General features: G+C 34.5%; 1 protein-coding gene and 2 long non-coding RNA genes across 4 annotated transcripts; 2 read left to right on the top strand and 1 right to left on the bottom strand.

Annotated features, from left to right (window-relative positions):
- Nucleotides 1–4,709: 4,709 nt before the first annotated feature.
- LOC138126463 (uncharacterized) lies at nt 4,710–5,205 on the top strand. Its single transcript, XR_011157834.1, has 2 exons — nt 4,710–4,838; nt 5,022–5,205. It is a non-coding gene; the product is annotated as an uncharacterized lncRNA (long non-coding RNA).
- A 7,114-nt stretch (nt 5,206–12,319) lies between these two features.
- LOC138126753 (uncharacterized) lies at nt 12,320–15,846 on the bottom strand. Of its 2 annotated transcripts, none has more exons than XR_011157944.1 (2): nt 12,833–15,846; nt 12,320–12,634 (listed from the first exon to the last, which is right to left on the bottom strand). It is a non-coding gene; the product is annotated as an uncharacterized lncRNA (long non-coding RNA). The 2 variants fall into 2 exon arrangements; XR_011157945.1 differs by having other exon boundaries at nt 13,519–15,846.
- A 721-nt stretch (nt 15,847–16,567) lies between these two features.
- LOC138125879 (uncharacterized) lies at nt 16,568–17,098 on the top strand. Its single transcript, XM_069041438.1, has one exon. The coding sequence runs from the start codon at nt 16,568–16,570 to the stop codon at nt 17,096–17,098; it is 531 nt and encodes a 176-aa protein (XP_068897539.1).
- The last annotated feature ends 10,494 nt before the right edge of the window (nt 17,099–27,592 follow it).

The following is a 27,592-nucleotide window of genomic DNA, read 5'->3' as shown; positions in this document are numbered from 1 at the left end:
GTTCTATTTTTGGAATGTGTAACTATAAAAATCAATTTTTCTTGTAAAAATGAAATTCAAATTTCGCAGAGATCCGCCGCCGGTTTGTTCGAGAAATGTTTATTTAAATAATAAATCTAAAATTTGATATTCTCTTCCAAACCTGAAGAAGGCTACATTTCTTAATGCATAATTAGAATTACATTTATAATCAAATTATACACATTTTTGTGGAGCTAGGATCTCTAGCCATTTAAAAATTGCAGTTAAATAGAAAATATGATTTCCATGAAAACTGAAGTTTTTTTAATTTGAACATTTTTATGGGCACCTTTTATTAAAAAAAAACCTCTTATGTAACTTTAAAAATTATCAACTCTCATATTTTCAAGAGAGATTTTTTTAATATAGTATTGATAAAACTGGTGTTTTCTATTTGATTGCTATTTTTGTGGGTTTTGTAATGGATTAACAAAAATTGATTGAACCCACTACATTTAATTTTTTTAAAACTACAAACTCAATAATATAAATGGAAAATCAAAAACTTAGTGATTTTCATTGAAAAAGGAAGAATTTTTTTAGAACGTACTAAGCAACAGCATCGGCAGCGACTAACGTATTGGTTCATATAATCGCAAGAAAGGGCTTCAGTAAATATCAAAGAATTTGCTTTCAATTGGTTTAGAGTTTTGTAATGAAATAAACTCTAATAAACGATTAAATCACATTACATTGCAAATCAAATTATATTGTTAATGGGACAATAAGACAAATTCTCAAGCGTTTAAACTAATCAAATTAAATAACCCCCTACTATGAAAGTAATGATTATCTTTATTGACATTTATGACTTTATTGTCTTTTAGATTAATATAATTCATTTTAATCTTAAATATAGTATATGTATTTTAATTCGTTTGTTGCTGGATTAAGCAGGTTTCTTGAAAAACGAATCATGGAGCTTATGATTAATGTTTTCTTATTACCCATATATTAAAACCGAAATGTTCTCATGTGCTAAAAATTACTTGAAGTTTCTAAGTAAATTAAGTTTTAATAACGGATTTTTAGTTTTAAAGAAAATTTTTGAAACACACTGATCTCAATTCCTAAGTAAAACTTCTTTGAAAGAACAATGAACTTAACGTTTCGTTTAATTTCTTTAACGACAGCAGACACGGTGTTATCAATGGGATAAAATTAGTGACACATTTCATCTCGTTTTCATTGAGATCTAACAGTAAGATAAAATGATCGCATTGTTTTCAGTTGGCCTGAATCTGAAAAAACTCATTTGTCAAAAAACAGTTTTTGTCTTGACAGCCAAATTATTACTGCACCAGCTTATTTTTGGCCGTATTGATCAATTAACAATCACTTAGGATTCAGTGTTCGTAATTTTTGCAAGTGGTGGATTAACGTTGATTTAAAATTGTTTCGAGTGTACGAAGGGTCAGTTAATGGAGTGTCATTGAAGTTGTACTCTTCTCGCCGTTTCGTAATGGTTCGATGTTCAGATTCGTACGGGTTGTCCGTAAAAGAACGTCGAAAGCTTCTTTGACTGGGACAAGTGGAGCGGTCGCACGATCGCACAAAGCTTCACGTTTGATGTTCAATGTACACATACAGAAAACTGCCGTAAATCACAAAAGGAAAAACAATTCAAACAAACAGTGTTGACATTTACGGGGCACTTTATGAAATATGTATCGACTTCTGGTTTGAATTTTTACGATTATCAAAGCAAATCCTAGAAAATTTCTCCACAAAGTTCATACAAGTACAACGCAGGAATGTACAATACCTGTGCAAAATCATTTAATTTCCTTCGTTATTTTCTCATATCGTTAAGAAAATGTATTATAAAACTCTGCTCATAACTATTCGTATAAAAATAACTGAAAAAATTAATGTTTTGCCAATTAATTATTCTTTGCTTATAAAACTTAACGTCTTGGCTTAACGTCTAATAAAGTTATAATTAGTGCATCATCTATGAGGACACATTACACTTACTGGCATGAAAAACCGATCACTTTTATAATCAAATTTTCAGCGTTCATATTTGTTCATAAAACTGGTGGAGAACCATTTTTTTACCTTAAATATAAACTTTTCAATAATGTAACAGGATTTAAATAAAAATTTATTTTAAAAATAATGGCTAAGTGTCGCTGTCAATATCTACTGTTACCACCACGAGCTTGAATTTGGGGTATATTTTCCCAATCTTTCGAAAGAGTTTCATTGAGTTCTTCTAAATTGGATGGAACGGGTACACGGTTTCGAATATTTCTTCCGGTTGTATGCCTCAAATGTTCAATTGGATTAAGATGCGGACTGCGTGGAGGCCACTTCATGGATGACATGCAACTATGTGCGTGTGTCCCTAGAAATACCAGCCGGCACCAAGACTGACACTTTCTACTGTCCACCTAGACTACTCAAACAAAATCCGTATTCGTCAGAAAACAATGAATTCTCTCAGTAGTGGTGTTCTATAGCAAATTCCAGTCGAGTTACTTGATGCTATGGGAGGCGTTTCGGTCCTGGAGCTGCTTGTCGTGCCTTAAGTCCAGCATTTTTTACTCTCCTTCGAACAGTCCTTTCGCTAACATTAGTATTAGGAATTTCCAGCAAATGCCTTCTTCAGCTGCCTGGTAACGATTTCGCAGTGCTGTTGGCACAATAAGCGATCGTCTCAAACAGATGTGCGTCTCTTCGGACTAGTTTCAGATCGCACACTCTAGGAACATGTATCTTGAAACCTTCAATATAATCTGTAGACAGTACAATGAAAGTCCAAACCTATGAGCCACATAATTTTGGTTTCTGCTATCTTCAATCAGTGCTACCATAACCATAGCCACTATTTCTTGGCTTAACGCCACTTAAATGATGTCTGATATTTTAAATGCAATAAACAACTAACAAACACACCATATAAAATGCCAAATTAATTTTTTTTATGCCATTCCCGTTTTTTTGCCATACGGCTTTTTACGGTACCTTTTCGGTCGGCCGATTTTCACTTCCAATTCCTTTGCCTATCCTATCCTTCCTTCAGGTGGTGCGACGGGGCTCCGGGGCACTTTCCCCGGCCACCCACGCCCATTCCACCTCACATTCACAGACATACACAACACTTATACACCCATGGGCGCCTTTTCCCGACGGGACTCGAACCCGTGCTGACCTCGCGGTGGTGGCTGAAAGAGTGTTGATTCTTCCTTCTACCACCCTACCGTCAGCCCCGAGGAGACATACACACATCCATGGCCCGGCGGAGGTTTCTCCCTTGGAAAAAATCCTCCCCCTTTGGTGAGATTCGAACTCACTAGCATCGGGACCGCGGAGTACTTTCTTCGACGGCCATGCGGCCACCGAGCCAAATTAATAAACAAATGAAAATGAAAAAAACACCAGACAACTATTGTCTTTATTCATGAAAGCAAAAATGCAATAATGTTGCTTTTTATTTAAATTATTATTTTTATGTAATGATAAAAATGATTTAAATTAAGAAAATGCTAGTTTACAAAATGTTTTTAGCAAAATGAAAGTGCAAAAGAGCCTTATACAAGGTTATATTTAACATTTTTTTCGACATAGTTTCATTGGATTTCCAATAATTTCCAAAATTACAAATAATCCGCTTTTCTTACCGGTGTGTCTAGTTCAATGTCGTGGAAAATTTGAATCATAACGTGGTATTTTATTAAGTCCTATATTTATAGCATGATACTTTTAATAATTATTATTATTATTATTGCAGAAATCTCAAATTCCCCCAATCAGTTCGTATTAAAAATGTGTAATACTAAATTCAGTCATGTGATTATCACTGATAAGTGATAATACTCAATTCTCCCAAACTTAATTGGGCAGCGTAGGCAAAGACACTGACTTAGGTATTTGATTTTGTTTAGTTGAAAGCAAAGCTGCGACATCTGACAAGGGGTTGCATCTAAAACAATTTATATGTAGCCGCCTATCTCAAAGCTCAAGAGCAAATGTGTCAAGGGTCAAACTTTTTCCAGTTTTCAGTAATTAAACCGTCCTATTAGTAGGGGTTTAACAAATCATTCTCTCACTGCACAGTTTGCTCCTACTGGCTTAAGCCAGGAGTTAACTCGTCGTTACCTGTAAATGTATTTTCTGTATCGTGCAAGTGGAATGCACATCACTCTCAAAGGTCATCGTTTCATGTACACTTCTATTCAGAAAAAAAGCGTACAAGTAGTGAGCACAATTTTGGCTAGATTGCCATATCGTAAACCTATCTTTTAATTGTTGTTACTTAGAAACCTGTAACAAAACCCGTGACGATAGCTGGATTTGATCGATGTATTCTTCAGAGATTTTAATGTGTATAAATGTTTTGCTTTATTTATTAGGCATGTATTATCAATTACTACAAACACAATTCAAGCTTTTATTCACAAATTTATGGAAAAAGGCAACTCTCAACAATCTAACAACAATTTAAAAATGTATAAAAAACAGTGTTCACACATTTGACATACATACAAAATGTCAGTAATACGTTTTCTTGGAAACGATTAATTAATTTTATCCCCATTTACAGTAGCTCTCAATACGTGTACGCTTTTTTTTTTGAATAGAAGTGTACATACGTATCTTCAGAATAGTTTCATTCGGAGTAATTTGTCGAGAATAGTTACTGTTTCTCTATACAGCTCTATTCGCGATTTCGATTACTGCGAGGGCGCTGCTGTTCTGACAATCAGCTGATCGAAAATCCCCCTTTTGAGATTTTCCATTTGTTTACGTGTCAAGTTTTGTGTCCAAAACTCTTTTATTTGTTAATTGTGTGCAGTGTGTTTTTCAGTAAGGTAAGTGTATTCCTTAAAGTAACATTTTTTAATGTAGGCATCAAAGATTATGATGTAATTTCGTAAAACAGACGTAAAATAAATAGAGGCGTAGAGATAGGTTATGGTGCATTAAATATTTTGTTTTCAAAACATTGAAAGCCTTTTAAAAAGTGGAAAACATACTATATGCTGATATTTCAGTTACAGGAAGGCTTTTCTTCGGTTAGCTATAATTTTTAAATACTTGGAGGCTTCTGCTGACAGTGGACGTGTGGTACAGTGTGATGGGATACAGTACAGGTAATTTTAGACTTTTTTCGTTAAATTTCAATTAAATTTTACTTACAGCAACAAGTTTTCAATAAAAATACATCAATAAACTAAATGTCTTTTTATTTAATACAATTACCTTCTCACTTAGGGGCCGTTCAAAAATTACGTAACGCATTTTTTCACCGTTTTGAACCCCCTCTCCCCCCTTCGTAACTTTCTGTAACACTTTACGTAGTCCCCCTTTAAAATTACGTAACACTTGAGCCATATGAACCCCCACCACCACCCAAAAAAACGCAATTTAATTTAAAATATAAAAATGAATAATGAAAACTAAGAAAAACCCATGACTAAAACCAACTCATTTTTTCCTGGGTTGTAAAATTGCGTCAGGTTTATGCGTTATGTAACGTAGGAACCACCACCCCCCTCCCCTATGTAACAAAAAATAACGCTTTAAGGAGACCCCTCCCCCCCTTTCTAGCGTTACGTAATTTTTGAACGGCCCCTTATTATGTCAAGTGCACTACAGTCTACTTTGCCTGTAATTTTTGATGCAAACTTTCTCTGTGTCGTGTGTCCTTTTGGATAACTTTTGAGAAGGAACAGCAAATTCCTTCAATCGCAATTTTTGGGAAATGCTGCGTGGAGTTGAAAAAAGTAGAATAAACTACAAACTTTTAACCTCAAATTCGTGGAACTTACGATTTATAAAATCTTCACGTAAAAAATGTTTTCCACATACTCGCATATGCCGTCTTGCAGGTTTTCTCAATAACAAAACCTTTTCCCAAGCTTTTCTTCTGTCTATACTTTCCTTGCCGCCAAAAATGTTTATGATTTGCACTTTACAACTATTTTAGCGTGGAAGGTAATGAAAGCTGGTATCTCTGTCTTCGCTCTGCGTGTGTGACAACCATGGACACAACACTTGGTTTTATCTACTTTCTTTTTGCCCATTGTAACATCACTTTTTGTCACCAACCCCCGTACCTGTGGTCCGTACACCTTTCATCATGTTATTTTTGCCATTAGCTACGTGTTAAGCGATAATTTTCGGTGATTCGACTTTCCACCGCTAGAGGTCATGTTGCTTATCCGAAATGGCGAATACAGTAAAATAAACACAAAACCTTCCACGATTTCTGCAACCTGTTATTCTTCAAATAGTCATTTTCCGCCTAAATGACCAAAATTCTCTAAAAGCATAATCAAAACATGGATTCATTGAGTAATGTGTATTGATGGCGTGTTAAATTCACATTAGTTCTATGTAGGTTGTTGGTTAATGAATTTTGACAAGAACTTTGATACTTTGATGTTCTTTACTAAATATGCTTAATAGTTTAGGGGCCAGTTTACAGAAGCGAAATTAAGTTAATCGTAATCAAATGCGAGATTAACTGAACACGTGACCAGATTGAACCAATCCAAGTTGCTGTTTCACGGGTTAATCGCGCATTAAAATTTAATTCGAATTAAATATTTAATTCTCTTTCTATAAACTGGCCCTAGGAGAACTAATTAGATTGTCTAATAATTTATATTCAAAATAACTTTGTGAATGTGTCGAATAACTACCGTGTGAGCAAGAAGTACTGATTGAGTTGGCAATAAATTCTGGTGATTTTTGGTGACTTTTATGTCATGTTCCAACGAGAAAACCATTTTATTAATAAAAGATTACAAAAACCAAGACGTTTAAATTTGATATGTATACCAGTCAGTAATGTCAATAAAACAAACCGAAATAGATACAATTCACAGTCTTGAAAATTTTATGTAAAATTTTTTTTGCCAACTGAAACAGTTATTGTTGCTCACCCTGTATAATAAAATGCTCATACATTTTCAGTTTAGTTGCTATGCAGCAATATTCCGATAGTAGCAAGGCACCTAAACTATATAGGTATGCTTGACTTCCACATCGCAGCACTTGGGGAAAGGGAGAGCGCGGTGGCTGCGGCGATTGCTTACGTCACTGGTGGAAGCTCAGAGCTCACTCAGTACGGAAAGCATAGGAAAGCATTACTTTATAACTGAGAGAAATGTTGTTTTTAGTACTTTGGTACTAAATCTACTACTTTTCAGTGTCATTTAGTACCCCAAACGAATTTAGTACCCAAAAAAAAAATAGTTATTTTTGTATTAAGTGCGCAAAATTATTGTTTTTTGTTGGCGCATGAGAATGAGTTCTTGGTCGAGACCGGTCACTCGGTCAGGTTGAGACTTCAAACTCATTCGAATGCGCCGGCAAAATAATCATCTTTCGCATGAAATACAAACACTGAAACATTATTTTTTCTACAACATTAAAAAAAGAATTTGATTTTTGAAGGCAAATTAGATGAAGAAAATCAAAGTATCAAGTATTGTGACACGTCATTGTAACTTAGGAAACGGGCAAATGAAGACTACATTCCCATCCAGAACTAGGTCACTATACGTATGTGGAGGAGAATAAGAATGGACATTCTTACTGTCGGAATCATTTTACAGGAATTTGACAAATAAACGTGAAATTATTGCAGAAACTTTCTAAAAAATGTACGTACACTTGATGACGTTATCATAAAGACATTTGTTAGACAACGTATTTTTATCAAAATAATTTTTTTAAACGTAGAGCTGCAGCAACAAAAAATCAATTATGGTAAAAAAAAACGCGCTGACCGTCAAGCAAGTAATAAATTTAAAAAAATAACAATGTAACGTATTGTAAACTTTAACATTCGTGAATAATAAATTTTTGCAACGTTGCTTATGAAAATGATACTTTCATCACTCAATTTAGTGAGGAAAATAGACGTTTGCATCACTAGTGAGGAAAATGGAGAATGTAAACTCACTAGTGAGAAAAATTTATTTAACAATCTACTACCTACTTATTAATATAAAAATTTAAAACACTGTTATTTGCATTAATTGAAACTCCAGTTCCGGAAGATTAAAAAAATAGGTGAGTAAAATAATTACATATAAAGAAATTTAAAATTGACGACGTTGTAAAAAATAGCATAGGCCATAGGTACACAATTCGTGGTCAAAGTGCGATTTTTCATCACTTATAGTGTAATATACAATGTTTCAGATGATTTTATTATGGCATTATTTAATTCCTTAACATTATTTGTTGTAATTTGCCGAAATTACATTTGAACCATACGCACAGAGGACGAATCTGGGGCTTTGCTTTCCACCAGTGAGGTAACAAACTGCCAGCCCTGGACATGCGCAGTGTCACTGTGCGAGTCTAGCATACCTATACTGTTTATGTACTTTGGATAATAGTATATACAGGTGTCCCCAAAAAAGAAGACGAGTCCATAACTCCGTTATTTATCGGAAGATTTTAATTATCTGTACACCAAATTAAATGATTGTTAATAGGCTACAAAATGGCGTAATAAATTCAAGTATAGCCCCATGGACTTCAAGGGTAAACTGTCAAAAAAAAAAAATTTCAAATGGGATTACATATTTTTTTTTAGTAATTCTGATAGAGATTTTTATTTTGAAAATAACAGTGTATCACAAGTATACACTTAAATACCAAAAATTCACAAAAAAAAATGTAAAAAAACGCTACTATCGTCTGTGTTCCATTTTGCGCTAAACATTGGGGGCATATCTGCGCAATCCCACATATTATTATTTGTGATTTGTTTTTCTAGCTACCTTAATTTGGTTATTACATTGTAACGCAATGCATTTTGATAGCTTTTCGCTTGGTGCTCGTCATTTGTTTCAAAAGTTAGTGTTATTTTTTTTATGTCAAGTTATACTTGTGATACATTGTTGTTTTTAGAATTAAAATCTCTATCAGAATGACTAAAAAAAAGTATGTAATCCCATTTGAAAAAAAAAATATTGACAGTTTAGTCTTGAAGCCCTTGGAACTATACGTCAATTTATTAAGCCGTTTTGTAGCCTATTAAAAACCATTTAATTTGGTGTATATATAATTAAAATCCTCCGATAAATAAGGGAGTTATGGACTCGTCTTTTTTTTTGGGGACACTGTATGAGGAGCAAAAATGGAGTTTTATGTGCTGCGGCTGGCAGTTTGGCTGCCGAACGCAGTGAGGAAATTTTTGAGAAAAAAAATAAAAAATTTGGAAAATAGTTATTTATGATGTAAATGTTAAAAGTGAGATTTTATTTTGTAAGTGGGGTAGATTGGGAAACGAGCGCAGCGAGTTGACCAACCCCACGAACAAAATAAAATCACTTTTAACACGTCCATCATACATCTATTTTTTATACAACTGGTTTGCATTGCATTAAAAAACGCAGTCGTATTTTTGATGTTTATTTTAATTTCTGCGGCAAAAATCAGGTAGCTAGTTTTTACGTTTTGTAAAACACTTTCAATTCCACATTATTGCATTCGTAAACATGGAATGTCAAGAAAACGACGTTAACGATGCCGATATTAACGACAGATTTCCCGCAGATATTGACGAAGAGGCAAATAGAGCCACTTTAACATTTATAAATAAATAAAAAATAACTAGTGTTAAATTTTTTTTTTACTAGTGTTAAAAATACTTTTAGTTATAAAGAGCAATTTTTAATCAAATTAGCTTCCACTAAAAACGTCACTTTTAATGTCAGTTGTATAAAAAATAAATTTTATAACGAACAAAAACAAGTAGGTAAATCAAACAGTCAAATGGTACTGTCAATTTCATTCGTATGTGTTATTTGTTTTACAAAACGTGTTCGAAAATGACTCATTTAACAGAAACACAACGTATAGAAATTTTTATTTTGAATTGGTTGCGGGGATAAAACTAAAACAAGGGGAATTTCTTCAAAAACTTGCTTATTGTCAACAAGCTGGGGATGGCAATTCGAACATTTAATTCCATAATTTTAAGTAGTTAGTAACACAGTTTTGTTTTTGTTAGTTATAAAATTAATTTTTTCCAACTTTTTTATTTTCTTTCTCAAAAATTTCCTTATGTAAGATAACAAAATTTTTATACTGTCGTTTAGACAATTAAAAGGGTTGTCAGAATCAAGAAAAAAGATAAGGGGTTGTCATTTAAAAAAAATATTGATGACGTCATCACTCGAAAATAAATGACTGCTTGGAATTTTGTTTCGTACTAAAACATGTATTTTTATAAACTAACCTTGAACCGTCCAAAGATGTTTTTGAAAAAAAAATTGCTTAATTTTTAATGAATTTATTCTATACTTTTCCTGCTCACTCTATATTCGCAACCCTGTATGTACATGCATCGGGGATATGGAGCACTTTCCATGACGTATTATTTCATTTAACTGAGAGATACGAAGGTGACTGCGCAGATTACAATTCAGTGTTCCAATTAGATGAGAAATAAACTTAAAATTAATTGCAACTAGTAAATTTGCACGTTCTGATTTGATATTAATGCACTGCTCTGCTTTTTATAAAGTAATTAAGCAAACAGGGCCAACAAAAGTTAATAATACAGTATAATTTTGATTAACCGTAAGGGTGCGGGCCGGAGACTATGACGGATAATAATCGAATAAACGGCCAACAAGATCTGTAACAAGTACCATAATAATAATAACTTAGAAATTATAAAAAACACATATGCGGTTTGCAATCGATCATTGATAAATGTAGGATTTGCGGAACTGAAGGGGAAACAATTGAACACATCATTTCTTCTTGCACCGTTTTGGCTCAAAGAGAATATAAGAAACGTCATGATATATTTGCTAAAATTATACACATGAATTTAGTTGTTAAATTCAATTTATTAAAGAATACACAACCACATTATAGTTATACACCAGAAAGTTGTTTGGAAAATGACAATTACAAATTTCACATCTACACATAGATCTATCTATTTTATAATAATTTATATATTTTTGTTCTATTATCTAGTAATACTCAGAAAAAAGGAAAGGAGAGAATACCGCAACCATACAACATTGTTTTAAGATCAATAGATAAATGTAATAGCGATGTTAAATACCTAATTAAATTTTCACGTGAAGTGAGGGTTGATAGAAACCCGTGACGGTAAATGCCTGAATAGAGTGGGGGATAATCGAAGTTATACTGTAGTCTAAAAAAAGTAACTTCTTTAATGAAAAACTAAATTTTATGATAAGTATCGCTGAAAATAATTTCCGATCGGATTCGTTTTATTGTGGAAGTTTATTAAGTGAAGAGAAATGTGAAAGGATAATGTTATTGACTGTTTAAGTTGTGGTAGGGCAGGTTGCAGCAACGTGAGTTAAATTTAACTACAGATTAAAATATACGAAAACATTGTTATAACAATAGGTAACTAAAGTAACGAAGCATTTTAACCTACAATTAATTAATTAACTGGTGTTGGTGCAACCGGCCCTTAATCGTTTAATGATTTAAAATTTTTTGTACAACTCAATTGAATATCTCGAAAACAATTGATCACCATCGAATTTAATTAAATAAATGCCAGATGATATGGGCAAAAACCAATAGCCCGTACTGTATGCAATTTTGAGTTCAAACGTAAATCCGATTGATGGACGTTAAATGCAATTTCACGAAATCGTACCTATCAACGGATACTTGACTCAAATTTATGAATTGGAAATTAGGTCATTGAAATAAAATTACCCCTCGTTTTAATTAAGTAAATTTATATCACAAACTTGCGTGTATTTCATTATTGATCAATTAGTTACCGGCGGGGAAGGTTTATACTTAGAAATTTATTTATTTTGTAATTGTAATAGGAACCTGCTGTGCAGCGTGGGTCGAAAAAACGTATTATTGTGAAATTGCCAAGAAATCTATTGTTGATATCGGAATCCTATGAAAAATGGTTTCATTTCGATGATGCTGATCATGACGGCACCTATAAGTCGTTTTCTATAAATTTTACTAATGGAGGAATTTACAGATGATTAAACAAAACTGGATGTATTTATAAAGTATATTTAGGTGATTCTTACACAAAACGAATTCTTTGACTGGTAGAATCGATAAAGCATTTTTAAATGAAGGAAGTTTTTGTTTTGGTTTGTGCGCAGATCAGAAGTTACTGGCATTTAAAAATAACACCAATAATTCTTATTTTATTTATTAAATGTTATAATTCAAATTCACTTCAGTGAAATAATTGATTTCTTCTTAAAAATAAATTTTATTACATTGTTGTTTTATCTACATTTATTATTATTTTATTCTTCTGTAAGACTCATTTAAAATACCAGTTGTAATATTTATTATAATGCCATCAAAAGATGAAAACAAATACAGCATAAATGAGACGTGCTCTCTTAACGACATATAACACAAAGACTGAAGCTAGACTCCTTTACACCCTCGACGGGGTGCGTTAACATAAACAAAACTACACACAAAAAGGCGAGGTACGGGGTGAAGCGGGTGGGTCAGGCATCTCGCTCGTATTGGGTCTCCACTTTGAACTCCAAGAAGCACGGCGCCAACCAATTCCAAAAAATGCCTTATATACGACCATTCTGATGGCGGGATGTCCTCAGACCGCACCGACGAATGAAGTTACTTCATTTACCTAGAACCAACCAAACATTAGTTTGGGCCACACCGAGGAGAGGTCACTCCGAATTGAAGAACTCTCGTAGATAAGCCAATCACGTTATCGGTGATTAGTCATCTTTTTGTGTAACAACCAAACTCGTATTACATTTTGGACACTTAGGTCCACCTCATACTTTGATATTTCGGACACCTCAGGTCTAACTCATTATACCTTGACATTTCGGACAGCTTAGGTCCAACTCACACTTCAACATTTAGGACAGCTTGGGTCCAACTCATACTTCGACATTTAGGACAGTTTAGGTCCAACTTATACTTTAACATTTCTGACAGCTTAGGTCTAACACCTCACACCTTAACATTTCGGACGGATTAGGTCCAACTCATACTTTGACATTTAAGACAGCTAAGGTCCAACGCATACTTTTGACATTTTGGATAGCTCAGGTCCAACACCTCATACCTTAACATTTCGGACGGCTTAGGTCTAACTCATTTTACTTTTACTCAGCACATAGCTTCATACAACAGTTTTGATAACAAACACTTTCTACGGGCAGTGTCGGCCCCGGGCAACTCGGCCCTCCACTTTCTACGGGCAGTGTCGGCCCCGCGCAACTCGGCCCCCCACTTTCTACGGGCAGTGTTGGCCCCGGGCAACTCGGCCCTACTCTACGTCATACGTCTCCACTGACCAAGACCGCGTCGGCCCATTCTTCATTCAGTCTTCTCATTCTGTTGGACGGCCGACTTGGTCTCGGGTGCTACCTTCATTGTTTTGACGTCTTATGATCAACCTTAATTCGTCATACGCATCAACTCAACTAACTTAGTATCAGCGTCTGATGACCTACACTAACGATATCGACGAGCGATCTACTAAGTGTATTGACTTACATTTGCAGAGTTGTCCCAACCTTTTGTTTTATCGGCGGCGACAACCGTGTTTTGATTGAGCCCTTTCTCTCGCAGATCTTTAACTTCGTACTCGACCCTGTGGCTACCTTGCTCGTAATCAACATCAACACAAGACGGTCCACTTGGTAATTGTGAGCCTCTCGTCTCTTTCTGCCGTACTCGTACCTTCTTAGCTCCTTCCGCGTTCGGCTCTTCCTGATATCCAGAATGCTAGAACAGGAGTAATTAGTACCTTTATCGAATGCTGTCTTCAGCCTCAGCGCACTCTGTAACTCTTCCACGAGAGCCCTAAAGCTTGCTCTCAGCTGACAGTCGTCGTGGCTAACATCGTAACAACAATCTTATTATGGCGTTCACACTGCCCGATCATTACACAATCTAACTATTTGACGTCGGGTCGCCCCATACTGGTCTTTCTACCGGAAATCTCTGACAACTTTATTGCCTCTCGACACGCATTTTCAAAAACTGCATTGTTGCTCAACTGCTAACATCAGACTCTAAAATTTTACAAACCGTAGTTAACTTCTATTTTGCTATCGAGTCGACAGTAACATCATCCTTGTTGATCTCAACAGTGACAGGGTAACGACTGAGCGCGTCTACCTGGCCATGCGTGACGCTGGTCTATACCTAGTTAATTTTGAAATGAACTCCTGTGCTTGAAGCCACCCTCTATCAACTCGCGGTAATAAATCCTCTTTAGAAAATGTTGTTCTCAGGGCGCCGCAGCAAGTTACCACGGCAAATTGCAAACCCAACAAATATATTCGAAAATGCTGCAGAGCACTAACGACAGTCACAGTTTCTATTTCATACGAATGATACCTACTGCCGTTTGACAACTGTGATTTATTTACTAATGTAAGCCACAACTCTGAGTAAACACAAACATGTCAACATTACTTGTGTTTCCCTTTTTTTTTTTTTCGAACACGGATTCTCATTCAACCTCCCGATGTCATTGAAAATCTCTAAACTCTCGTTAGCAGTTTCAATACTATACTTCTATAATTTCCTACAAATTTTCAAAAATAACCGGACAGTTCCACAAATTGTCACACCTGTTTAACAACAGTCCTCGGTTCGAGAGACCGTTTCGATTTTCGTTTACTTTCATTTACTTAATTTTGACGGAAAATTATGCTGACGTAGTACCTCTGAAACTGATCGTAACCGTTGCAAACCCTACTTGAGTACTTGACAGTCGTCAACGGAATGATCATATCATCCACATACGGGAACACTACTGTACCCCTCAATGGTCCGGGTACATTGTTCATCAAATGTTCGAAAACGTAAAAATTCATAATGAGAACCAGATGTAACAAATACGGTTCTCGTCTATCGACACCTGATAAAAACTCGAAACATCTCAAGGGCTGTAACATACTTATACTCACCACCCGCCCTATTACCACCTAGAGTACCTAGACGATCGAGCCGTTCATCCATCAAAGGAAGCGGACGCCTGTCCTTGACGGTTACAACATAGAACCATCGACGGTCCACACATGTTCGCTGGTCGCCACTCGCCAGTCTTTCTTTTCGCACGAAGAATGGGACTCGGTAAAGTTTCCTTTCTCAGTATCGATGCGGGCTCACGGGCTGCAAGCGATGAGTTCTCGAGTATTCAACCCCATCTCTATTACTGTAGCGTCCGTCTTCTCTATGGTGGCCATAGCGTGCGAAACTCAACCTTCGAACCCCGTCAACAAGGCCTCACCCTCGACTCCATCGTCGTAACCAACATTTATCACCGAATGCCAAGTTCTTCGTAATTTTTTTTAAATCACGACCGATAATCCAGTCGTACGTCGTTTTATCATCAACGACAACTACCACCTTGATAACGGCACTCGATTGTCCGACACGTACATTATGTCGACCACATTTTCGACACAACACTTTTAACATTTTCACTTTACACAAACATTACGTGAATTTTGTCAGGGGTAATCCCACTTCTGATTTGTAAGACTCATTTAAAATACCAGTTGTAATATTTATTATAATGCCATCAAAAGATGAAAACAAATACAGCATAAATGAGACGTGCTCTCTTATCGACATATAACACAAAGACTGAAGCTAGACTCCTTTACACCCTCGACGGGGTGCGTTAACATAAACAAAACTACACACAAAAAGGCGAGGTACGGGGTGAAGCTGGTGGGTCAGCCATCTCGCTCGTATTGGGTCTCCACTTTGAACTCCAAGAAGCACGGCGCCAACCAATTCCAAAAAATGCCTTACACTTCAATAAAATAATCAAATTATACAGGGTGTTATGGAAGTCCACGTAATAAATTTAATCACCAATAGAACCCTTTAAAATAAACATTTTTTACCGGTTTCAGTATAGTAAGCCTTGGTTTACATTCACAAAAGTTGGATGGTAGGTGAGTCATAAGCAGTGTCCGGACGAAATAGTACCGCACAAGTCCACCAGTACAACTTTGCGTAATACCCCACTCACATATAAACACGATTCAGCTGGTTCGCTTTCAATAACAGGGAACCAGCGAAATCGTGTTTATGTGCGAGCGAGGGATTACGCAAAGTTGTACTGGTCGACTTGTCCGGTACTATTTCGTCCGGACACTGGTCATAAGTCATAACTGTACTAGTACAGTTATGCTGTAGGGTAATATTGACATAGTGACATGTCAACAACAATCAACAAATGAAGACAATATCTAACTTTATTCGTTATTAATTCAAACAGGTGGAATTAAAAACAAAAATAATTACTTAAATAGACGGAACTCTGCCATAGTAAAAATGAACTGCACTTCGTAGCATCGGACATCGGGTAGTACGTTCATAATGATAAGAGGCTATATTTCTTCGACTCTATAAACAAAAAGATAAATACGTTACGGAACTAACACGATGAACACGTACCAGTTCATGAAAATTCGCCAACATCTCTTTCATTTACAGTTGTAACCTTATTTAGATCCTGCCGTTGTTTGAATGTCTCTATGATTTCAGATAAGTACCTGCACTGTTTACATATGAAGAAATGCTAACAGTATTGGTACAAATCGAAGCGTGTATAAACTCCAGACCTATAACCCCATTATCCAGTGACCCAAACGACTTTTCCCCGTTAACCCCTGGACACTTCCTAATAGGACGCAGACTCACATCAAACAGTGAACCAGATTTAACATTAATTAAGGAAAATCTCCTCTCACGATGCCAAAGAGTTCAACAGGTGACCCAACATTTTTGGAAACGGTGGAGCAAGGAACATCTGAACACACTCCAACAACGAAACAAGTGGCGTCAACGATCACAAGAAGTTCTACAAGCAGGAACTCCCGTCCTCCTAAAGGAAGAAAATCTTCATCCCCTGTGCTGGCGTATGGGTGTCATTCTCGAGGTACACCCTGGACAAGATGGACTGATACGAACAGCAACCATCAAAACATCCACAGGAATTGTGACGAGAGCCACGAACAGGATATGTCCCTTTCCGACCGAAGATTTTGAACAGGACCTTTCAAAGGGGGGCAGGAATGTACAGGACCGACCTGTACCGTTAGTTTAGGTACCTGACCAGGGAGGACCGCACCCCACCACCCTCTCTTAAAAAGCGAGACGCATCCCACAGGACAACGCAGATACATCAGATCAGTCAAACAAATTCAAACAGACATAACCATTTTTTGTACAATCATTTACTTATACTTTGTTAATGTTATTGTTTTGAAGTTATTAAATATTTAAAAATCAACAATTCTTTTCCTGCGGTACAACGCCGCAACAGTACCTGACTTTTGATTTTTACGCTTCATTTAAGATGTTTTCCGGTAAAACGCTATCATTCAAACTCATTTTACGAAATGTCTGTTTGTATAAACAACCAAATGCAACTATTACACCTGAACATATCATCCAAACACGATCAACTCAATCTATATTAAACCGCGTTTTTGGATTTAATTGTTTTAAATTCTTGCTAATTATTCTGAAACCGGTAAACTATTGAACAAACCTACGAGCTCGGATTTCAAACCGACATCTGCGGTAGTTATGATAGTTATAACCTTATAACATTGCTAGGTATGTTAACAGCTATTACATATTGATCTTTTTTTAATCGACTATTTTTTTTGCATTTTTCTAGCCCTTATTTGACACTTCGATCATGAAAAATGAGTGAAAATATTTTTGTGCCGTAAAAACTTTACAGTTTTTTGAAGAACGAACGATCGCTGTTCTAATACTGCGAGTGGCAGTTTTTACTGTTTTTCATTGGAATATTTTAATCGAATAATAATTGTTTCGTGGTTCGTTGTCAATAGATGTCTCTAAACACATGAGCGGGTATGAATTTTAGGGTTCAAATTATATTTTATTTTAACTCTGTTTAGAAGAATATGCGGAAAAAATGATAAATAAAAAAATGCTTATTTTAACGAGTCCTATTGGTGCTTAAATTTATGATGTGGACTTCCATAACACCCGGTATTGCATTGCAAACGCTACCTTGAACGAGTAAACGAATAAATAAATTATTTTCATAAAGAAAACAAGCTTTGTTGTTCTTATGTTCTTCTCCGCACGCTAACGAGACGAGGTGAAGTAAATATACATAGATGTGTGCAGACATGAATGTCTGAATTAACGTTGCAATATCAGTTGCGACCACAGACAATTAAACTATAGTTTAATTGTCTGTGGTTGCGACCTTGTTTTTTATATTAATCTTTGTTGGAATATCTTGAATACCCATACCACAAGGAGACAGAGAAATTGTGAGAACACCCATCGTGAATAGTATTAGAAAAATTGAAAAGACAGAGGTTAAAAGGAATAAAACAAAAAGTTAATGACAGCTATATAGATTACTTAGTGAAAAATGTAATTATGTGTAGACGGTTTTGTTATAGGAGAAGCCAGTTTAAAATTTGAAGGCATGTAGTATCATTTGAATATAACAATTAGTGACAAGATTTTATAATACGAATAGCAAATTTGAAAATAACATTAAAAAATATCATTAGTTAGTTTTACTTATTTACAAAATGTGTAATTAAATTAAGTTTTTTCTTTCAAATCAAAAAGTCAAGTAGCATTTTAACCGCAAGGGTAGATAAAGTGTTTCTTTAACAGCAAGGGTAGATAAAGTAATTTATTTATTTTTTTTATTGCCCTAACAATACTCATACGAACGAGATTTTAAAACCTGACACAATTAGTAATGATTTAAAAAAAAAACGTTTTAATAATAAAATACAAATGCTATAGAAAAAAATAGAATATTATACAAGACGATAAAATTTAATTATCTTCTCGAGCGTAGTTAATGCTCTCGAAGATAAAATACAATTTTATCATCTTGTATAATAAATAACTATTTGTGAACACTCCTGATTAGTATCATATAAACATTCTGTAATGCAATGCGTGCAAAGCTTAAGAGAATTTGTGGAATTTGTGGAATATTCATGTTTATTAATTATGCATTATCCCTTAATTAGCGGAAGTTTGAACACTGTATCGATCCTGTGATCCGAGTAAGCGCACATACATTTCAGTTTTTGATAACAATTTGCCAAGATGCATATTCTGCATAACAAATGAAAATACTAAAGTTGGGGTAAACGTTAAAGTACTACCGTCAAGATAATCAGAACGTCCCTGAACAATCTCTCAAACTTTTCCAATAAAGTTTAAGAATATCGTGTAGAATGATAGTAATTATGAAAAGTTTAGGAAAAAATAACTGAAAGGAGAAAATTTAATATAACGACGGGAGAAGAAATTTTGATAAATTAAATGTACAAGGGGCTAACACTTGATTTAGGAACTATTGACAAATGTTCCATTGTTGGAGACGTACATATACGAGCTTTTACGGAAAGCTTTAGAAATGATTGGTCGGAATGGAGTTTTCTTGAATTTTTTAAATCTAATAAAAATTCTAATAAAAATACTTTAAAATTCATAACGTTAAGAAGTTGTTACATGAATAATGCAGCAGTCAATTGAACTAATGCCTTGCATGCTGTTTACCAGTAAACTTTGTTCAATTTCTCGTAACTTTTGATTTTCCAGTAGCCGTTGCTCTCCTTTTAATTAAATTTATTCGTTAGGCGATTCTTCGTTTTGTTCTAAAACTGCCATTGAAAAGCACTAATCCAATCGCAACGTGCATTAATGAGATTAAATTTATCGGGTCTAGCGAATTAAGGAATTTATTCGATATCTTGTTCCGGGGTGCTGGTACGCCACATAATTCACTACCGCCAACAATGCAAGTGCATTGTGAGCATCTTGGTAGAATTGAACGTTTACATCGTAAGCACGTAAATATTCAATGTGCAAATATTGCCACCCTAATTAATCTATGTATTAAAGAATAATAGTTATAATAATACAGTGAGCAGCAAAAGTATGGAATAAATTCTTAAAAAATTATACAAAACAAGTCAAAAACTGTGTTACTAAGTACTTAAAATTATGGAATTAAATGTTCGAATTATCATCCAGCTTGTTGACAATAAGCAACTTTATGAACAAATTCCCCGTTTTAGTTTTATCCCCGCCCCCAATCAAAATTAAAATTTCTATAGGTACGTTGTGTTTCTGTTAAATGAGTCATTTTCGAAAACGTTTTATAACAAATGACTGCTTGAAATTTTATTTGGTACCAGAACATGTATTTTTATAAACTAAAAATGACCTGTCCAAAGATTTTTTTGAAAAAAAAAAGTTTCATTTTTAAGGAATTTATTCTATACTTTTGCCGCTCACTATTATACATACAGACTGATCACAAAAAAACGCCTCAGCTAATATCTTTCTTATTTGAAATCCGATTTCAACGAGCGATATATCAAATTAAAGGGTTCGAAAAGTACTATGAACTGGATATAAAATGTTGCCCTTAGCAACCCTACCTTGCAAGGGTCAAGGGTCAACTTTGTTTTTTTAAATGGCAACATATAGTTCAATTTTTACCCTTTTGCGATGATGTCATTATCTAGTAACTTCACATATGTTTGAGCTAGGATCAGAAACAAATTTGAATTGATCATAAATAACTATAATGTTTCAAATTTGGTGACAATTGCTTCGAAAGGTTATGTTTGTAATCAATGTAATAAGTGAAAGAAATTAAAAAATGTCAAATTGACGGGAGCATAAAATAACCTCAAAGTGACCTTCAATAAATAAACGTGCCCTTTTTTTTGTTTTTTTTTTTCTGTTTCTGTCGTTTCAATAAAGAGAAAGCGAGGAAGGAAATCGTAACGTCATCGTCACCTTAAAAGGGTAAAAATTGGACTATATGATTTTTTTGGTACAGTTAGATTCATTATGTTTTTCTGACTTCAAAAATATAGCACATCCTGTATATTTACTTGTAAATGTTATTCTAACATAACAAATAAATAAAAGTCAATCACAAATTATTAAAAGAAGAACTTTATTCGTAGCAGGCAATGAATTACTTATAAAGACATTCTTGTAGCCATGGAAACACTAACAAATAAAAATTTATTTTGAAAATAAAAATTATTTCTCTTAATTTTTGTTTAATTTTTTCTCCGATTTCGTGTTGTGAAATAAAATGAATAATAACGAACTTATGGATATGTTACAATCATATTTTGAAAATAATAGAAATTACTGCATGCAAAAAAACGCCACCTGAAATCCTTCTGAATGCCACGCGAAGTGTGATACTTACCTAGATGTTAACAACGTCTCGAACAAAATGGTGCTCAATTTGAACAGTTCTGTTGAAAAAAAATTATTGTTATGTTTATTGTTTGTATTAATTAATAAATATTGTTTCAATGGCTACAAGAATGTCTTGATAAGTAATTCATGGCCTGTTACGATAAATAAATAATACAGTTTTACTTATTCCTAATAATTTCTAATTGACTTTTATTTATTTCTTACGTTTGAATAACATTTAAATATACAGGTGTGCTATATTTTTGAACTCAGAAAAACATAATGAATCTAACTGTACCAAAAAATTATATGTTGCTATTTCAAAAAAATTAAAGTGACCCTTGACCCTTGCAAGGTAGGGTTGCTAAGGGCAACATTTATTATCCAGTTTATAGTACTTTTGAACCCTTTAATTTGATGTATCGCTCGTTGAAATCGGATTTCAAATAAAAAATATACAGGCTGATTCACGTAGCCCGTTCATTAGAAACTTTTTGATTTCCCAAAATCATATTAATATGAAAATTGGTAGTTGACTATAACCGACTACTCCAAGTTCAAATGAAATATTTTCAAAATGGCGGCATTTCCGGAAATACCGGAAATCGATGCCATCTTTGTTTTTTTAAATAGAAAGGCCCCATTTTGACTTCACATTTCGATTCTACGTTAACTTTTGAGTTTAGTACGTCTTTTTGTCAATACTTATCTGTCATCGTTTTTGAACTATATCATCTTTTTTGCAAAAAAGTGAGGTTGCAGGGCTTCATTAAAAAATTTATAATTCCTGAACCATCAGAAATGAATAATTTATTTTTATTTTACTGACTTGCCAAATATTTGGCGGCTTTTTTGCGCTATCAACGACGTTTTTTTAATGTTCCATACGCCTACTGCAATTTTTTAAAATTGATAATCAAAAAATGTCGAAAACTTTATTTTTTTAAATAGCAACTACCATTTCTGATACTAGATATAAATGTAAAATTTATTTCAAGATTTATTAAAATTTAACATAAAATAACATTTTTAATTTACAATGCGAAAATTTCCGATAATAATGCGGAATCTGGAAAAGTGCCCCGAATGCTTGCAGCGTTTCCACGTTGAATGGCAAGGGAAATCCTCTCAAAAAGGAATTTCTTAGATTTTGAATCCCCTGATTCCGCGATAAGTCGGTCTCCGATGACATTAATAAAATCTATTGTTTCTTTGCACCAAGGGCCTAAGGTTTCAAAGGCTAAACCTTTAAATATGTAGTTTGACGAAATAATTGAACGATATTTGTTATGTTTGCGTTTGCAAGCCATTTCAGCGGCAAAACCTGAGACTTCAGATGTTTTCAATACGTAACTGTCTGCAAGTGTATCTACGACAGTAACGTCCCAAACCAAAGGTTGACCTTTATTCCACGGTATTAAAGTCATCCCATCAGGGCGTTTTCCGTCATCACGAGATAGTCCGTTTGGTTCTAAAGTTGAATTAACATGAATAGAAGTCAAAGACCGGTTGATAATAGAATTAATTTCAGTGTGTCTTGAAAATCTACCACTGCTTTTGGAACAACTTAGACCGTGAATACCAATTTCATCAACTTTCGCATTGCATTTGCAAATATGAGGTGTACAAAGATTACAACCCAATCTTAAACCAATACAAACTTGGAAGGAAGTGTTATCTAAAAGAGTACCAATATTAGGAGAAGGTATTGCATGTAACCAAGATCCTGATTCTCTGCATTGCAAAGCCTTAAAACGAGCCAAGTCCCTAGATGAATTAAAGATTAAGTCATTGTAAATTATTCTTTTGATATTGATATTATCCCAATTCTTCTGAAATTGTGGAATTGTTGGTCTTTCGTTCTCATTTTCTACATCCCAGACTGCTAAAGCTTCATCATAATGGTGAATAATAAGCTCATTATCCTTTGAATTTAGTAATTGAGAAACAAGCTTTTTAACACCATGAACTGAAGATAGGAAAGCAGGGAGGCAAATATCGGAAATGCGGCGAATTCCCAGTCCACCAAATCTAATCGGTAAAGTGGACTGACACCATTGTAAATCAGTTAAACGTAAATTAAGTATTTTTTCTAAAGAAGACTTTAAAGAAGAATCAATGGAATTAACGTAATTAGAAAATTTTAAGGCCACTTTTATTAACATTATGTATGCCTATTTGTAGCCGTTTAGGCGTAATTTCAATTTTTTGAATAAAATATTATTTTTTATTATCAATTGTTTTATTTGAATTTTTATTCAAAAATAGCATTGCAATAAATATTAGATAACAACAAAACAATAAAAAATAAGCAAATTAAAAAAAATATTTTAATGTAAATGAATTCATTGGAAATATTTTTTTGTTAATTTGCTTATTTTTTATTATTTCGTTGTTATTTACTGTTTATTGCATGTGATTTTTAAATAAAAATTCAAATAAAACAATTGTTTGATTAAAAAAAAACAATATTTTACTCAAAAAATCGAAATTGCGCCAAAACGGCTGGGAATAGGCATACACAATGTTAATAAAAGTAGGCTTAGAATTAAATTTTACATTTATATCTAGTGTCACAAATGGTGGTTGCCATTTAAAAAAATGAAGTTTTTGACATTTTTTGATTAGCAACTTTGAAAAATTTCAGTAGGCGTATGAAACGTATAAATTTGTTAATGAAGCCCTGCAACCTCGCTTTTTTTGCAAAAAAGATGACATAGGTCAAAAACGATGACAGATAAGTATTGACAAAATGACGCCCTAAACTCAAAATTTAACGTAGAATCGAAATGTGAAGTCAAAATGAGGCCTTTCCATTTAAAAAAATAAGGATGGCATCGATTTCCGGTATTTCCGGAAGTGCCACCATTTTGAAAATATTTCATTTGAACTTGGAGTAATCGATTATAGTCAACTACCAATTTTCATATTAATATGATTTGGGGAAATCCGAAAGTTTCTAAAGAACGGGCTACGTGAATCAGCCTCTATAAGCTGCGGCGTTTTTTTGTGATCACTCTGTATATACAGGTGTCTCAAAATTCGCGATTTCCAAATTCAGAGCGTTGTAGGGGCACACTTAAGTAGTCCAAATATGGAATTAAAAAAAAAAAATCAGGATTCATTCCACAAAGATACATTGGTCTGAAGGTGCACTATTTGAACTGGGTTTTCTTCAAATACAGGCTGAAAAGTTCAGTCTTTATTGTTATTTATGATGTATTACTGATTTTAAGAGGGCAAGAACAGAGATCATAGATGCACACCTTGTTGCACGACCCAATTCTGTGTCGTTGCTGTGCTTGACATGACTTTTGGGGATCAATAAATTAGATAAAATGTACAGCGGACATTGAACACTTCGTATGAGCGTAGATCTATTTTATATCGTGATTTGGATATGAGAGAATTTTTGCCGAATGGAGCCCAAAAATGCCTAAACAATGACTGAAAACAACCAAAAGTGGCAACTTTTTGAATCCTATTATAAATAGGGACGAGGGACGAAAGGAGAATCCATCATTACAATTCAGAAACAAAACAAAACAAAAATCAACAAAATGGAAACGCTTTGGGAAATTTTTTAGAAAACATAATATGAAATTTTATTGATATCGTTTTCTATTTAGACAATCCTGTAGAGCAAAGAAAAACCAAAAAAAAAAAATGCCATTGCAACTTTTTAGCTATCTGAGAAAATAAACACGGATCGATATCTACACGCCGACTCCCACCATCATCCACAGCAAAAGAGATTCCTAATTAAAACATCACTCCATAGAGTAGAGACACTGCGAAAAAACCAATAAAAACGAAGAAATTAGGCATACCATCGCAGCGCTAAAAATTAATGAATACACAACAAAAGACATTTCTGTAGCAATGAATAGAAAAAATTCGTTATTTACTCTGGCATCTCCTGAATAGCCGGAGTTTCCGACATAATTAAGAAGATTCTCGAAAAGAGAATCGGGACAAGATTAGGAACGGTTCAAAAAATTGCAGAACTGCTACCATCAAACTGCCTACACTCCACTTAGAAGGCGTATGTACAAGATCCTGTCAATGTGGTAAGTGTTACATTCAAAGGACATGACGCTCCATCGAGGGCCGCATCAAAGATGTAAGATAACGCGGTATGGAGATATCGGTAAGTGGTGGAACACCAAATGGAGTCGTCACAACACAAGATGGTCTTAGACAACATAAGGGTTCTTGTCAGAATAAACAAATATCGACAACGTCTCATTCGTGAAAACTGCATCAACAGAGACAACGAGATTGAACTTTCGAAGATATAGAAACAAGTGCTACCACTATGTCCCGACCATCAACACATTTTACCATCGCACACAAATACATCTACATACGAGTATATGCCCAAATCCGGAATCGACAATCCACCGAACATTGTAGCCAAGTGCTTAGCGTACTGATGTGCATTCGAGAGGTCCAGGGTTCCAGTTCCAGGACAGCTTGTTTTTCCCCACAGTATTTATTACATGTGGCGCATATCACAGATCTCAACCCCCCTCAATACCAACCACACTACCACCATATTCTCGCAGCCGTCTTTACCATACCCATCCCTATTTGTCCCATCGTTGTAGCTGAAAAGACGGAGAACCTCTCAGTAGTTTCAACCATCCACGGAACACTTTAGTCAAGTGGATTGCGCGTTCACTTTGCATTCGCCAGGTCCGAAGTTCGAATTCCAGGTACCTAGTGCAATTGCTAGAAGAATTTCTTCGGGCAAAACTTCGTTTAAAAACTGAAGATAATCCATTCAAACAGGGAAGTAAGATATAGGGACCTACGAAGTGATTTTTAACAATTCCAAACGTTTATTGAAAATAATTGCTGGAAGTGACGCTCTTAGATTTGGCGAGGAATTTCTTCTTGTTGACGGCCAAGATTAGACTTATTCATTTCGAAACGTCCAAAATCGCGAAGATGCTGTACAACGTAAACAAAGGTTCGTGCATTGGGGCCTTTGAGGAAACCTTTCATCACAGATTTGCCGTGCTAGCTCGGACTGTCCACTGGCTTCGCAATAGATCAAAACCATTTCTCCAGATTGGTGAAAGCCATTTGTGATCTAAATTGAGGTCAAGATTGAGGTTCTACTCAAAGTGAAATAATTTTGAATTAAGTGACAACCATAAAAGACTACTATGATTTTTTTGACCCATTTTTACATAAAATTCAGTGGCCCTCAAACTTTTTTTGAAAAATTTGTAGCTCCTTTTTTTCGAAAAATATCAACATTTATACAGGGTGTCTCAGCTAAGACTTTCGATCCTAATATCTCGGTTATTTGCCAACGGATTTTTATGAAATTTAAATTTCATAACGGATATAAATTTCAACGCGGATATTTTAGACGGTGAAGGTTCAATTAGTAGTAATAAAATTACTTCAAGTTAAAAAATGTTATCTTTACACATGTTTTCTTTATTGAAAATTAAAAATTAGGCGCAATTACTATTAGATTGTTAAACATTAAAAAATAGGGGTCTACACAAACAATTAACTAAATCACTCGTCGGATTCAACGAAAAGATTAAATTTTGCTGTTAAAAATTTAATCTAAATTTTGAAGGTATTTGAGCAGTTACCTTTTGAAACAATTGATGAAAAATTGCCAAGCAACATTTTGTACACCCTTTAAAATCTGTCAAAATTGGTCGCGATTTATTAGAAAAGTCAAATTCTGTAAATTTATTGAAAATACTCTAAAAATAGACTACAATGGCTGAAATTTTAACATTCTTGAAGAAAGAAACAATTTTTCCATATGGAGAGTATCGTAAGAACTTCAATGACACAGTTCGTTTCTTGTGGAACACTATCCAAATGTAGCCTTTACAAAATTTAAGGTTCAGGGGGTCGTTAATTTATATGAAAACACAGGAAGCGTACGTGAACCAAATTACCTTGCTAAAATATCCCGATCGTGTTTTAGTCCTTTATGGAAGAATTAAAGCATCCAGTATAATAAATTACGTCCAAATGTTGACTTTAACTTTGTAAGTGTTGGTAAGGTTAGCAAGATAAACGTCAAATATGTCACCTGCGTTTGTGCGAAAAGGGGTGAGCAAAATTCGGCAAAAGTGCGTGTTTCATAGGCGTCTACGTTTTTGCATCTGCAGCCACGTTTAACACAGTTTTTTTATTTTTTCTTGCAAACCAGACGTCTTTCAAGGACGAGTAAATCTTAAGAGATTCAATATTTTAAAAAGGCATGTAAAAATTACGTTTTTAAGACTTGGGTGATTGGATTATTGGGATTTTATTCTTCACCGTCTAAAATACATACAACTTCGACAATTCGGACACAATCTAGATCGGA

The sequence above is a fragment of the Tenebrio molitor genome, chromosome 3, assembly GCF_963966145.1.
Source record: "Tenebrio molitor chromosome 3, icTenMoli1.1, whole genome shotgun sequence".
Lineage (NCBI taxonomy): Eukaryota > Metazoa > Arthropoda > Insecta > Coleoptera > Tenebrionidae > Tenebrio > Tenebrio molitor.
The sequence above is the reverse complement of the archived record's forward strand: the minus strand, read 5'-3'. Positions and strand labels throughout refer to the sequence as shown.

What these genes read in the sequence shown, in the direction of transcription:
- LOC138125879 (XM_069041438.1), top strand. Translation starts at nt 16,568, where the DNA reads ATGCTAACAGTATTGGTACAAATCGAAGCGTGTATAAACTCCAGACCT.